Genomic DNA, 15387 nt, shown 5'->3' on the forward strand with positions numbered 1-15387 from the left:
TGTTTCAACACTCTAATTTCTCAATTTTCCGATTTTTTTCACAAGGGCCTGTCAGACTCGTCTGGAACGCTAGACGAGTCTACAGACGCGTCTGAAGACCCAGACGAGTCTACAGACTCGTCTGAAGACCCAGACGGGTCTACAGACCTGTCTGGGTTTGTCCTGCTCATCCCCGAGCAGACCGACTCATCTAGACTCATCTGGGTATACAGATGAGTCTGGCTCTCACTGCATCTGCAGGGTCTTTCCAGACTCATATAGTCCACACCTGTGCACACCCATCTGACTCTATTTGACTGATTGCTCGCTTTGAGCCAAACTTGGTACCCCACATTTGAGTACACACTTACTCATTGAGTACATACTTACTCAAATATCATATAATGCTTTCATTCTCAACCTCAAGACTTCTCCCGAGTTTGTTTTTTGCCTAAACGTACCCTGTGTTTTAATTGCATCAAACATCCAGATATACATACATACTACAGACAAAACGGGAGAAACAAAAAAACAAACAAAACAAAAAACAAAAAGACGAAACGGAAACCACACAATATCACAGGTCAATGCATTTGGGTGGGCAATAGTATTGACCATGAAGCTAAGTGAGAACAAAAAAACTATAAAGTTTTCAATGAGAAAGCTTACATACCTTGATAGTGGAGAGCGGTGAGGTTAATGTCTTGTTGCTTGTTGATGATTCGGTGAAGGTGAGGTGTAAAGGTGATTAAGCCAAGTTCGGAGTTTCGTGCGATGCAACTATCAGGATTGGGGCGGGGCAGACAGCTGGGTATTGTGATGCACCAATACGTGGTAGGAGTCACAAACAATGATCAAAATCGGCCTCTGGAGGCCTCTTGAGTCCCATGGCTTGTATTCAAACCTATTTACTACCGTATGTAATCCACATGAAGTTGTCACTGTTAAAGGAAATCAACTTCTAAATTTTAACCAGACCAACCACCCTCATGTAAGGTACCGATCTACCAGTCCTTGGGGGTTGGTATCGTATTTTACTGCCATCCTCTGATCATCAAATACAAGCACCATTTACTACGTACACAATTCACTTTCAAATCCACCTCAAGAATCAAATTCACTTCAAGAATCAAATTCACCTCAAGTAGTCTCAACCATGGCTACACGGAATACACGATCTCGCAGTCAGCCCCCCTCAGCCTCAACTGAACGCGGGCTTCCTGCCTCAAGAGGAAGAGGGTCCAATGCACGAGGACGTAAGAATGTGACTCTCACCCGTCCCCCACCTTCTGGTCCAATCGAGGAAGAAGACGCGGCTGTGAATGCTCTCAACGATGTCACTGAAGCCAATCCCCATACCAATGATGGCCCTCCGCCACCACCAGCTAAAAAAACCTGCCGCCGTCCTGTCACACGAACCACTGAAGGTCGAGAAACGGAACTCCCCAATGACTTTCCAACGTACCAGAATTATCAAGAACTCAGAGACTTGTGGCCTAATGGACGTTGCCTGGAGTTGATGCACTCTCGTCGACATCTTACTGTCTCGCGGGCCAGCCCCGAAGCTGTTACGGAGCTGCTGTTAGCGAAGAAGAAGTACGAGTGGTCCATCCACATGATAGCAATGATGTCAAATATAAGTGTACAGACAGCAAAGCAGGAACTGTGAGTCGATCATTCATCATTCATATTTGTTAAGTTAATTCTGTAAACCAACGTTCTTCTTTTATTTGGTTGTTTGTTATGTTCAATTTCAGTAAGTTGATCAATCCTAGTGATAATCCAACAACTGGATACGACCGATGGAGAGCTTATGGCAAGCTATGCCTGGAACATTCCAGTAAGTTTTGTTCGTGCAGTACTGGGACTCATTCCTGCTTCAAGCTGACAAATCACTTGATTTTCAGTGCCCAACAGGGGCAAGTCAAACCCGCCTCTAGCTACACGTAACGCCATTGTTGGAGCCGCCTGGACTAGTCTCGATGCCAACGAGGTGGCTGTTTTTGAGGCTCCCCTTTTTTTTGCTTTAGCAGGCCTACCCGATTACTCAGACTTTGCAACCGAAGAAACCAATGCAACAACCTCTAAAGGCCCAGCGGTCGCCAAGTTGAATGATCGAGAAGAGGCCCTGTACCGGCCTATTTTTGAAAGACTTGTGGATATGGAGCGCGTCACCGCCCGGCAAGGGGAAGCTTTCGACGAGGCTGATCACCGACGCAAATCTCTGCGTGCACTCAACAAGGTACATCATACTGTACGTCTTCCTCTTGTCATAATTGTTCTTGCTTCATTCGGATTTCTATATATCACATTACTGACTATTCTGTGTTACAGATTGCCTGTGCTGCTGACAAAAATGACTGGGCATATTACTTTCTGGTTGCCAGCGCACATCAATCTTCAAAAGCGTCAAAATTAGGGTGGTCAAAATTTTACACCTCTCATCCTGCAGCTGGTGAGTATGTTGAACAGGAAGCGGACTTTGCCAGTACTTTTTCAGCATATGTTCAAGGCCTATCAGCGAAAGATAGGATGGAACGATACTCATCAAATAGCAAGAAAAACCAGGAACCACGACCTCAGGCACCTAGTGATCGACTCAAGATAGACCTCGGAAATGAACTCCTTGATATGCTGAGTAAGTCCACTTGATCGTTTCATATTCTGCTACTCAAACTGATTTTTCCTCGGCTCGTAAGAAACTACACTTGGCTATAAGCCTAAACAGGGTCTTCCACGTGGGCCAAATCCTCAAGAAGTCTTCAAGACCCGCGGAATTCCGATTAAGCTGGTGCAGCACCCTGGCCACGCTTTACCGACTGCTCTCCTAAGTGCGGGATTCAACAAGATGAATTGCAAGGGCCGAGAGCTTTGGCAACAAGACATCAATAATGGACTGTTTACCATGGAGAAGACAGAGCTGGAGGTGATCCCCCGCACTCAAAATCATAACCGAGCCAATAAAAACAAGAAGGTAAAATCACAAGAATTTGTCTCAGACGAGGAGGGCAAAGATGAGACGGAAGATTTTGAGAGATTGGACCAAGAAGACGATGACGATAGCAGTGAAGAGGTTGAAGATTGATATGTAATTCTGGTGGTAAGATTTCTCTCAACTCAGTCATTCTCTTTTAAAATGAACTAACCTCCTTTCGTGCTATTCTTTTGGTTACCTATGGTAATAACACCATATACCAAACTTCATCATCACTCTCAGAATACAAGTACTATGTTACATATTCTTGTAGTTTTGGTTTATTAGGCTATTTTACATTGTTTGGATCCAGCTCAAACTGTCCGCTAAGTTTTCCGCTAAGTTTTGTATGATGTCTGACCGATAAAATTTAAAAATAATTAAATCAAACTCAAATTACCTGTTAATTTTGTTATGATGTCTGACCAATAACATCCAAAAAAAACAGTGTTTTTATGGTTTGTAAATGTGGTTTATTAGGATATAATACATTGTATAGATCCAACCTAATTAGTCTGTTACTTTTCTATCAATGCCCAATAATAAGTCAAACTCTTCAGTGTTATTGATAGATATTGAAATTCATCACGTCTCCCAGGGCAAAATTTAGTTTATGTAGAATGATGTTCAATCAATGTGTTTCCTAGTGAAGGAAGCACACACATAGATTGATTTCCTTTTGCACCAAATGTAAGAGACTTCAATATGCTTTATATTGAAGGAAGATGCTCAGTCTGGGGTTCTGTGCGTGTCAAAAAAACTCATGCTGAAGGTCAATAAGCAAGTAATGATAGTGTGTTTGTAAAAAGCTCATATTAAAATTCATAGCGTCTCCCAGCTCAAAACTCTAGTTTATTTATTTACAATGAGTAAGATCGATGTACTTCGTAGTGAAGGAAGCACACATGATTAATTATTTTTTTCACTTGCCAAATGTAAGAAACTTCGATATGCTTCATAGTGGAGGAAGCTACTTAGTTTGGGGTTTCTGTGTCTCATGTTGAAGGTCAATAGTAATCATAGGTTTGGCAAACAGCTCTTCATTTTTGATGTACGCACAAGACTTCTCGTACTTTAAATAGATACATGGAGTGATCCCACTTCTAAGATGACTTTGTAACGTCAACAAAGTAGACCAAACCCCAGTACATGAACAACAATCAAAACCCCTGTAACCAGTTTGCCAATCAATGTTTGTTGTTGACAGGATATCATTCCTTCATAATCAAGATGAGAATGAGAATGACGAGTTTGTTTTATTGAGGTGATCATGGGGTAAGTAGAGTAAATCAACCAAAACATATATAGCTCAACAATGCTTTATCCACACGGTTGCATTCTGTTAGTACGGCTCAGCAAGCATTCCCATGATCCATCTCACATTCTCTTCTTTATATGTGACTCTGAGTGAATAGAATGTTGACTTTTTCACCCTTGATGTATACTTCAATGGAGAACAAAGTCTGGATTCATTTCACCAATATCTGACTTGATCGTAGGCTTTTTGCATTTAAAATGTTATCTTGAGATGGCATCGGAATGACTGGCAATATTTGTGCATGACCACATTCTCTGACTTATACCGGCGTTAGACAAACTCTATCCAGACATGAGGAATGGAATATAAATGTGACTCATATGTATCAGGCTTTGAGAATCTAGAATTCAACAAGCTTATACCGGCGTTACACATACTCTATCCAAACATGAGCAAATCTAGAGGTCTACTCATATACCGGCGTTAGAAAGAGACTATCCAAGCATGATTGGATTAGCAACATGACTCGGATCATGTTTAAATAATTCAGAGTTCAACACAAAACTGCAAGCCTCGAAAAACCTTGATGATTATGCTTCATCAAGTCAATATATATATGTACTGAAAATCAGATGCTCTTGTTGAAGAAATTGTACGTGATCAATTTTCTCTGATATGTTGTACATATACATTGCCAAGATTCTCAATACATAAACATGCTTGAAAGGTAGCAAAGTTTATGTTGTTTATATGTTTGATCAACAAATGAACATATATTCTACCATGTGGGATGTGATCACGCATTCAGTAAGTGCATGGTTTAATTTTGATGCACGAGGTCATCACACTGATCAGCTGAGATGAGACATTGAGATTTTCAAACATTTCACATCATTGAATAAGATCACGTATGTAGTGCTTAAGTACAAGCAAATTATAATGTGAACATCTTGACTCATCTTACCCGCAGATATACATTATCTCTGCATGATACCTATCTCTTTTCGTTTGAAATTAATCATCAACACTTCAAACAAATCAACATGCCGAAAAATGGTACAGATGTTCCATGCCCGCGAGGAACCCAGAGCAAGAAGAAACGGACCAAGTTGACTCCATCCGAGCAACGACTCGCCGCATTTGAAGCACCCGAAGCCTCTTGGGCAAAGAAGTCATTCAGTCAATTGGCTATTGAACGAACAAAACCCCCAGGCCCCGCTGAAACCGCTCCCGGCCGGCCTCCTGATGGGGAAGGAGACCGTGACGGGCCCTTTCCTGGTTTGGAAATGTGGCTACCCGATCGGGAACCAATTCATCCACCTTCAACCCCTCCGCCTTCGAACTTCAAAGAATACCTTGCCATGCCTTCCTACAAACGAAAACGCATACGAGAAGAACGTCAGTGGCAGCACATCACCAAGGTCATGTTGCCGGAATATCTGAAGTGTAGCCAAATGACTTCTCAATGGGGAAATCTTTCAAAGTGGAACCACGATTGGCATCCAACTTGCTCAAATCCTGCAAGATGTACCAGCCGCCCTCCTCGCGAAGTCGATATGGTCGACATTGCTAGTTAGTACTTATGTTATTTATATCGGCCAAACATGATTGATGATACTTATCCTTTGCATTCACAACTTCCAGTGCGAGAGAAGCAGAAAATTCAATTCTGCGATTGCCAGTCGGATCAAGTCCGATTGCTCCAGATGGGGTATATCGGCGGTACACCAGTCCATCCAGTCACAGCGTATTCAGTTCGCTTATTACGGTCATACCATACTTTATGGAAGCAATCAAGCGTACCAATCTCAAAGTATGCTAATTACTTAGATGAATTTTTAGACGCCTTCTCCCCTCGAATAGTTGTCAAAGGCACGGACAAGGTCAGCTTTTTTCTGATTGTCATTTGTTTATCTTGTTGATTTGAATCAAGTAATACTTAACTATCTGTTTCAAATCATTTATCTTCAGCCTCGGCAGTGGCGTCGAACGCTTTCATGCGCTGTTGATGCCTATAGGGAACTAAACCGATTACAGGACGAGCTTATCGAACGTGCTCTCCAGCTCAATTCGTTGGACAACTTGGCAGGCAATTGCCCACGATGCTTTGGACCATTGCCTGCTTCCGATCGACTCGTGGGGTGCGAGGCAGATTATCATGTCTGCCTCGATGCCAATTTCCAGCAGCGAAGGCACGAATCAGCAAGCGACGAGTATGAAGAGCTCGGAGCAATTCTCACGGATTTATTTTTACCTCAAAAGCGAGTTGATGAGTGGGCTGACAAGTTGGATCGTAGTCCACACCCTGCGGAGGCCGAATTGGTAAGTACCTACTTAACATGTTCTAACTTCTTTGATTTCTTGATTGCTCCGCTGATATTTTTTTGTGCTTTTGCCTAGGATTGCTGCACTACGCAGCACAAAGCTGCTAATGACCAACACACTGGGAAGACCTGGCGTGCGGCCGCTGAAACAGGAGTTATGGGTATGGGATGCCGGCATGACAATCTGCTGTCCCTCATCAGCATCAACACCGGTGAACGGTGAGCTTTTCTTTTTCACTATCAACTTCTATCTTGATTTGTTCTGATTATTTGATATCTTTGTAGAGCTTACTATGCGATGGCGTTGATCGATTGGCTATTGGAACAGATCGCTGAGGCTGTACAGGGTCAAGACTACAAGCGTGTAGGTGTTTTATACGACATTGGATGTAACTTTGAGAAAGGGATCATTTGAGTGAGTTGCATCAGAGTCTCCAAATTGAATTATGTGATCGTTGATTATATCAAGTTTTATCTCTCTGCTTTGATCCAGAACGAGATTTTCGAAGCTGCTCGGGCTCATGGTCAGCTGCAATTCGCAACCAGTCTTTTCCATTCCTACGTCCATCAATGGTCATGTCAACTTAAATACAATCCACGATTAAACATGGGATGGGGACTTACTGATGGTGAAGGTATGGAAAGGGACTGGTCAGACTATAGTGACCTTGTAGCTTGCCTCAGGTATGTTACTCAGGCACATCGTATCAGAGCTTTAACCATCCGAGGTCACCATCTTAATGAAAGGAAGCGTTTAAATTCGGGTGAGTGGTTCCTTATCATCCCTGTTGTACTGAATACTGACCGCACTGACTGCCTTCTCTGACTTACCTTACTTTCAAGCAGCAATCTCATCACACAACTGCCTAACAATCTCCGAACAACTTCGTATTATCAGTGTTTGCAAAATCTCAACACTTGAACTGCAGGGAAAAGGTCAACAATACCTTGCTGAGCAGTGGGACCGACAGCGCCACTGTCAGCTTGAGGCAATGTCTAATGACAATCGCGCACTTCTAAAGAGTGAGCTAGAGACTCTATTGGATCTTGAAGAGCGATTTATTAATGCTCAGTAAGCTGCGTATTTAGTTTCTTCCCACCAATGATTCTACTAAAAACTGACATCATTGTTGACCCTCAGTAAAAAGTTGAAACTATTGCAAGCAAAAAATCGTCGCTCTCGAACCGAGGCTGAACAAGAATCATTGCGCCGACTACCAGATACACTGGTACTTTTTGAGGAGCAGATTGAGTTATCAATGCAAAGGCTTGGTTCAGGAGATTTTCATGAAGAAGTTGGTATAACAGGTGAGAATTGGTTTTCCTTACAGATGTAATCAATACTAATATGCTGAGATGACTTTTGATTGATTTAATTGGGTCAGATCCACAAGGACGGGGTTTGATCAGAATTCAGCTGGCTAAAATGAAGCTCTTGGAGGCTAAGGCGGGTATTGTTGAAGTTCAGAATGAATGGGATCAGCGCGGTTTAGGTACAGTCCAAGTCGTACTTTCATTCTGTCTCATGTATACTGATTATTTCCTTTACAGGGTGCCGAAAACACGAGCGATACCGAACCTTGATGAAAGGTAAACAAGATCAGTTTCAAAAAAAATACAAAACTTTTGAGACACAGATCAACGATTACTCGTGGTTGGTGTTCCATTAACCGAGTGGAATACGGTGTACGCTGTGGTCGAATAGAGGAAGCAGTAATGAAATTTACGATCAATTGGATGGATTTATCAGGGATAGTCTCGTATTCCCGAGTCCTGGTCTAAATGAACTACGAGTCAATTGGTTAGATATGTACTGCAGTGTAGAAGTCTTGTTCTCGCACTTTACGTACTTCTCTCTCTCTCCAATCCGTTTCTCATCTAAACCGTCTTACATCCATCATCAACTCTCTATTAGTAGTTTTTCTTACTACATAGTTCAATCGATACAGATCTCAATTTCACTACTGTTTTTTTTTCTTTTGATTGCCCTCCCGCCCTCTCCTTTTTATGCCTGTTTTTCCATGTCTGTCAAAGAAGCGTGTTATATTTCTTTTTCCGGTTCCGGTTTGGTACCATTCTTAGCTCTTTCTACCCAAGTTTTTTTTTTAAAAAAAAAAGGTCTTTTATTAAGAATATGTTGTGGTTATGTCTCTTTTTTGATTTCTTTCTATATTTAATTTTTGCTGTTTATAATTTGTACAAGGTCGTTTTTAATTTGTTTTTATTTTTTATCTATATGTTTTGTTTGGTTGTTCTCTTTCGTTTAGGGAGTGTATTCACGTGTGTGATGGCCTCAGGCCTACCCCATAGGGGCTGATGTTTTCTCTCTATTTCTACTTCTCTCACATTTTCTCACTACAAGAAAGATAATATTTTCTGGGCAGAAAATTAAATTATTGATACACAAAAATATTGAGAGGCCAGGAGAAGGGCAAAAAATAAATAAAAATATGCATCTTGTTCCCTGCGGTGAGAGCTTCACTCTCCATATTTTTCCATATTTTTACAGTCCGTATTGATAAGTGTACTAACAATAAACCTTCACAATCATCCAATTACAACCTGTAACAAGCACTGAGATTTGGCTCATTAGTGTTTAGAGAAACTTTTGATTTCTGAAAATACTCATAACTTTTTCAATTCCGGTCCAAAACGCTCGATTTTGGGTGCATTGGTAAGCTGGAATTGTCCTCCAAATAGTTCATAATAGGACCACACAGCATGCTGGTCTGCTAAAAAAGATATAATCTTTTTTGTACATTTGTACATACAGATCCATAGAATGATTGTCATACTAGCTACATAGTTCTTGACCTTATGAAAGTTTGAGAGGAAGAGTTCAGATTTCTAATGCACTTAAAATCGAGTGTTTTGAGGCAGATTTGACAAAGTTATAGGTGTTTTCAGAAATCAAAAGTTTCTCTAAACACTAATGAGCCAAATTTCAGTGCTTGTTACAGGTTGTAATTGGATGATTATGAAGGTTTATTGTTAGTACACTTATCAATACGGACTGTAAAAATATGGAAAAATATGGAGAGTGAAGCTCTCACCGCAGGGAACAAGATGCATATTTTTATTTATTTTTTGCCCTTCTCCTGGCCTCTCAATATTTTTTTGTATCAATAATTTAATTTTCTGCCCAGAAAATATTATATTTTGTGTAGTGTCTGTTCCAGATCCCGGTTTGGTTTCTCACAGAACGTAATATTACCTTTTCTAAAATGAATGGCACCCCTGGCCCGAAGAAAAAATATTTTTCAGCGCCGCAGTCTCCGCAGCCGGTGCAGTGGACTGTGACAGACAGATGCATTCAGATCAGCTGGCTGACGCGGCCTGCTGAGCACTGCTATTGGCAACCCCTCACCGAACGTTTTCTTTGTGAATCATTAGGGTTTTAATACCAATATGTACCAGTCGGTTTATAAGAAAGATTACCAGCAAAAATAAACGATTGACCATACCCATTCCAAAGAAGAGATGAATCAGAAGTAAGTCATCTTTAACTTGAAATTCATGTTTTTTTCAATTTTGGATTGATTCATCATAATTTCTTCTTTGGGTATTTCCTTTTTAGACCTTATTGACAAGTGGATCTTCAAAAGATTGGGTGAAAATCTCGACCTACACCAAAAGATTGGAATTTTATACCTCAACATAAAAGTAATTCCTATGAAGAAGGAAATGGATAAAGTACACAACCAAATTCATCAGTCAAATCACTTTGTTTTCAATGTTTATTTTGTTTTCTTGAAGAGTTTGAGTTTTTTTGCAATTTAAATTGGTTTTCACATTTTCATGATGATCATTTTGTTTGATCAAGAGTGTTATGAATTTCTTTCAAGATTGGTATTCAAGTAAAGCGCGAAAGCAGGTTTCTTCTTTTGCACACCATTCTTTCATTCAACTTATTTTAATCTTACATCAACTCTGAATTTCTTCAGATCATTATGAAGATTTTCAAAGTAAAGCCAGAAAAATGATGTGATTAATCCAAGGTTTTTATCCTGTGTTTTTTTTGTTATTCCGGTGTGTTCTTTTTGAACCAGAATCAATAAAACAGATAGGAATTGATATAATAACAATAAAAAGATAGACAAGAGAAAGAGAAAAGTTACAACCATAATATGTATGCATGAAGAATCTGTCAGTAAATTAAAATCAAAGGATTTTGATTCAACAAATAAGAGTTCTTTGAAATGAATGAAGAAAGAACGAAGAAGACAAAAGAGAATTTCAAAGATGTCTTCGATTATTACTACCCAAATTAAATTTCTTTGAATTGAGGATTCTTGACGAGTAGCATAAGCTTAATCCGAAATATCATCAGCTAATCGATGAGACGAATGAATCCGATCCCAATCCCCTAAATGATGATCATCGTCTGATTTGTTTTGTTTGACAACATTGCATCTCATGTCGTCAACCCCAGAGAGGAAGTCCCGCTTGATCTACATGGTCAAAAAAAGAAGACAAAATCAAAATCAAAGTCAAAGAAAAGAAAAAGAAAAAAGGTCAAAAATCAACATGAAATAGATGTGATAGAAAGTTGATAGGATGACATACGTGTGATCAATGAAGCGATTAGTTTGAGGCGTCAGGGAAAATGTTGAGGAGGTGGGTGTTGAATGCCCATCGCAGATGAGTAAACGTTCGGTGAGGGGTTGCCAATAGCAGTGCTCAGCAGGCCGCGTCAGCCAGCTGATCTGAATGCATCTGTCTGTCACAGTCCACTGCACCGGCTGCGGGGACTGCGGCGCTGAAAAATATTTTTTCTTCGGGCCAGGGGTGCCATTCATTTTAGAAAAGGTAATACATTCCTGTTCGCGCACCGCTCCGCGGTAGCGCTACACGTACATCACATAGGCTGGTTAAGCCTAGTTTCCACACATAACTGCCACGTAACTACACTACTAGGAACCTATTCCAAGGAGTCGTATCCTGATTCAAACATGGAGCCTTGTCCACCAATTGAAGAACTTCAAGCCCTACCAATGGATGATGTATATTGGATCATAGGTAATCTGAAACATCCTGACGAACCGTGGGCTGGTGATAAAACTACGCAAGAGGGCATCCAAGACTGGCGTAACTTTCAGCGCGCAAACGAGGAGCTTCGAAGAGTTGCAAGAGAGGTTTGCAGGATGCTACAATGGGCAATAGATATGAATGATAAATTGCTCAACTTACGAAATTTGTTTGAAAGTGGTGAGTGCATCAACGCCTACTATGCTGGTTTACAACGAGCTAAAATTCAAGTCTTGTCACTGTATTAAGTTTGGGATGGTTCAAATTCGACTATGTGTACATTGGCACAGTGGCTGTTTCCTCAAATCGATCCGAGCGCTACAATCTGGAATGAGTGTAGGCTAGTTCTCAACTCCTTGCATGACTTGTTGAGTCTGAGGCACTCAAAATTGGTGATGGCGTGGGGAAACGATGCCGCAAACTTACTTCATGACACGACTACATACATGGTCAACAGCTCAGAAAATGACAAAGTACTTCAAACAAGGTGGCTTTCAATGGTGCATGGTGCAAGTGGGGTTTGGGAGGGTATAGTAAAGGGGCAAACTATCTGTTCCACCCAATTAGACGATTTGGAGGAAGTGGAGCTACAGTTGCCACTTGGTGAAGATGGCTAAAATTGTTAGGTGGTTGGTCTCTGTTGGTCTCTGTTTTAATTTGATCCGTCTGTCTACTTGTATTGTTCTTTTATCTCCTTCAATGGTTTCCTGTTGTTCCTCAATTTGTCTTTGTGAGTGATATACATATGAGTCGCTTTGACACAAGTACCAAAGAAATCCGAGTGATAATACATTTGAACAAAACACCTTGGCCAATATCGACCCTCCTTGTATGTTGATAATATTGTCCGTGAGGGAACCTAAGAGTGATGTACAAGCACAGGCTGAATAGCCAGTTGAGTGGACTTACGATGGGAGCCAGACTCATCTGTATACCCAGATGAGTCTAGATGAGTCTGTGTCTGCTCGGGGATGAGCAGGACAAACCCAGACAGGTCTGTAGACCCGTCTGGGTCTTCAGACGAGTCTGTAGACTCGTCTGGGTCTTCAGACGCGCCTGTAGACTCGTCTAGCGTTCCAGACGAGTCTGACAGGCCCTTGTGAAAAAAATCGGAAAATTGAGAAATTAGAGTGTTGAAACATGATTGTCTATAGTGAAATTAGTGGCATAAATCTGTCTGACAATTTTTTAATTTGTACTTGGTCTGTTTCAAGGTCGCAAATATCGATCTGCCCAGGCGAGCCGATCTGCATTGAAAGAGACGGAGACGCTCCGAGCTTAGGTCACGCTTTATGTACGGACTCAGTCCGGGTACTTAAGGTGCCACAGGTGGAATCTGGCCACGCGACCGGATTTTTGACCAGCTCTCATTTGGCTGTAAATTCAAATATTGTGGCCAGATCTTTGGCCAGAAAATCTAAGTTTACAGCCAAATGAAATCTGGCCAAAGATCCGGCTGCATGGCTAGATTCAACTTTGTATCCCCTAAATAGTTATCATTCTTTGTGTGAACACTCCATTGATGAATATATTACCAGAAGAGGCCTTGAAAATGCTCCTACCGTAAGTTCTTTTATACCTTTTATCCCCCACACTGAAAATGCCAATAATAATTCTGATTTTGTAATCCCTGCTACCTCTTCTCCTGGTCCCAATTGGCCAGATACTGGTCCTCCTGCCAATAGTCCACCTGATTTCCTTGATCCACAATTAGTTTCTTACATATTATTATTAGCATATATTAGGTACTTCAAAGCCTAATTTAAGAAAATAATTCTGGATCAATGAAATCCGGAGGAATGTCAGCAGGAGGACCATTATTGGGCAGATTAGAAAAACCAGAGAAGAGGTAGCAGGAGTTATAAAGTTGGAATTATTGTTGGCATTTTCTGTGTGATTGATGAAAGCTATAAATCAACAGATAGTAGGAGCATTCTCAAGACCCCTTCTGTTAATAAATTCATCAATGGCATGCTCATGTAAAGCATGTTCTTATTGTTGACAATATTAGGAACTTGAAACCCTAGATCATGTAATTGTCTAATGGTATCATCTAAAATCCACCATGAATTCCAGTTTTGAGAAGTTGTACAATCTTTCTTCCAGGATAAATTTGGAGTTGTCTAAAGAATGGATTTGATATAGTAAAGTTGGTTTCAGTTGTAGAAGAATTTGACTCTGGTAGTGACACAAAATTTATAGGGTTTAAGAAGCTATTTGGCATGTAAACAGAATTTCTTGAGCTTTCAATAGGATAGTTTGATGGTGAAGGTGAAAATATGTCAACATAGGCTAGAAGGGAAAAAATAGTAAAGTCAATAAATACAGTGTTAAAGAAAAATCCAAAATATTATTAAAATCAGACTTACAGCAATTATATCCAAGATTTGCACATCTTACACATCTTAAGCGGTAAATTGGAGTTTTAGGGTTGGATTGAAGATAGCAAAATTTATGGTCCACATTGAATTGGTCACATGATGTGGAAATAGACAAGGATGCAGGTGTGAGTGCTACTCTACTCGGTTACTAGAAACCGGGTCTGTGGCGCTCCAACAGGTTAAGGCTCAAGCCACAGAGACTCATGTCAGACTCAACTACGAGTGCCAGGGTCCAAACCCGACTCACTCAGGCAAAGTACTCCAATAGGATACTACTTCAAGCGAGTAGACTCTCAAGCCAACTGAGATGGATTACTCATTACTCATGAGTGATCTGGCAGTGATCTGGCTCCTTAAAATCACTCGGATGCAAGGCACAGACGATAATTTTGTAGCTCTTGTCCTGATTGGGCTGAGGTACTTGGCCTACTAGTCGACTAGCTACTTTTAAGTGGCACTGAAAGGCATACATTTTCTGAGAATTTCCTTCAAGTTTTGTTGATCTCCAAGTACTAAGTAGGCCACAAACTCTTGATGGTGTTTTGGTGAAATTTTATTTAGAAGCTTTGCAAAAGAATTCATCATAGAGTGCACAATGGCCTACTTCTTCTATATCCAAGGCTGCATTGGGTTGTGATAGCATGGTAGCAGTTTTATACAAAACATTGAACACCAATATGTGGGTCTGGTCACATCTATTCTATGCAAGTAAGCTCTTTTGAACAAAGCACGTTAAAAGGGACTGTTGGTAGAATCTGGATCATGTTGTTGTCCTTGCGGTTCAAGATTTGCATGCTCTTGATGTGTTCATACTGTCTCAGTCAGAGTCAGAAAATGCACTGTTTCATCTCTTTGAGTAGATATTATGTTTCTTTTCCTTTTGGAAACCGCCCCATTGAGAGGGATAGCTATATTTTGTGCACATCTCCATTTATATTCAACATAGAAGGAGCGCAATTCACAAGATATTTACAATCTGAGATGCAGATAAGAAAATGTCCATAACACTTTTGTGGATGATATCAGTATTCTAATACTAGAACAAGATAAGTATGTTGCACAAATAAATAAATAAATACATATGAAAACTTTTAGTGATGAACATTTGTTAGTGAAAGTTAAATTTTAGACAAGACACCTGAAAGTTTATTTCTAGCACTACCCAAGTAACTGATGAAAGTTTCTGCCACTGGAGACACTGATTTCCAGAGTATAAATCCTTGACCAGCTAATAGATAAAAACATGTCAGATTCTCAAACCATTTTGTTTTGTGAGTTTCTTCAATATGCACAGAATGAAACATACATCAATCTGAATCTTTTGCTGCCCAAAAATCCAACCACAAAGTCCAATACTTTAAAATGGCCATACAAGTACAGCAAGTAGGAGTTGGAAGGAGTAGGTTTTTATACATGTTTGTGCTTTTGAAGACATTCTGGTAT

General features: G+C 40.4%; 3 protein-coding genes across 3 annotated transcripts; 2 read left to right on the plus strand and 1 right to left on the minus strand.

Annotated features, from left to right (window-relative positions):
- Window positions 1–1135: 1135 nt before the first annotated feature.
- Window positions 1136–3064, plus strand: MELLADRAFT_92991 (uncharacterized protein; the record flags this gene model as incomplete). Its single annotated transcript, XM_007415828.1, has 5 exons — window positions 1136–1644; window positions 1737–1819; window positions 1887–2233; window positions 2314–2617; window positions 2679–3064. The coding sequence occupies 5 exons, from the start codon at window positions 1136–1138 to the stop codon at window positions 3062–3064; spliced, it is 1629 nt and encodes a 542-aa protein (XP_007415890.1).
- A 2190-nt stretch (window positions 3065–5254) lies between these two features.
- MELLADRAFT_92992 (uncharacterized protein) lies at window positions 5255–8205 on the plus strand (the record flags this gene model as incomplete). The annotated part of the gene is made up of 10 exons (XM_007415829.1): window positions 5255–5783; window positions 5856–6094; window positions 6183–6533; window positions 6612–6754; window positions 6821–6899; window positions 7029–7299; window positions 7379–7607; window positions 7677–7843; window positions 7921–8028; window positions 8087–8205. The coding sequence occupies 10 exons, from the start codon at window positions 5255–5257 to the stop codon at window positions 8203–8205; spliced, it is 2235 nt and encodes a 744-aa protein (XP_007415891.1).
- A 4028-nt stretch (window positions 8206–12233) lies between these two features.
- Window positions 12234–14416, minus strand: MELLADRAFT_111539 (uncharacterized protein; the record flags this gene model as incomplete). Its single annotated transcript, XM_007415844.1, has 5 exons — window positions 12234–12316; window positions 12473–12659; window positions 13126–13253; window positions 13933–13967; window positions 14268–14416. The coding sequence occupies 5 exons, from the start codon at window positions 14414–14416 to the stop codon at window positions 12234–12236; spliced, it is 582 nt and encodes a 193-aa protein (XP_007415906.1).
- Between the last annotated feature and the right edge of the window lie 971 nt (window positions 14417–15387).

The sequence above is a fragment of the Melampsora larici-populina genome (genome assembly GCF_000204055.1).
Source record: "Melampsora larici-populina 98AG31 unplaced genomic scaffold MELLAscaffold_54, whole genome shotgun sequence".
NCBI lineage: Eukaryota > Fungi > Basidiomycota > Pucciniomycetes > Pucciniales > Melampsoraceae > Melampsora > Melampsora laricis-populina.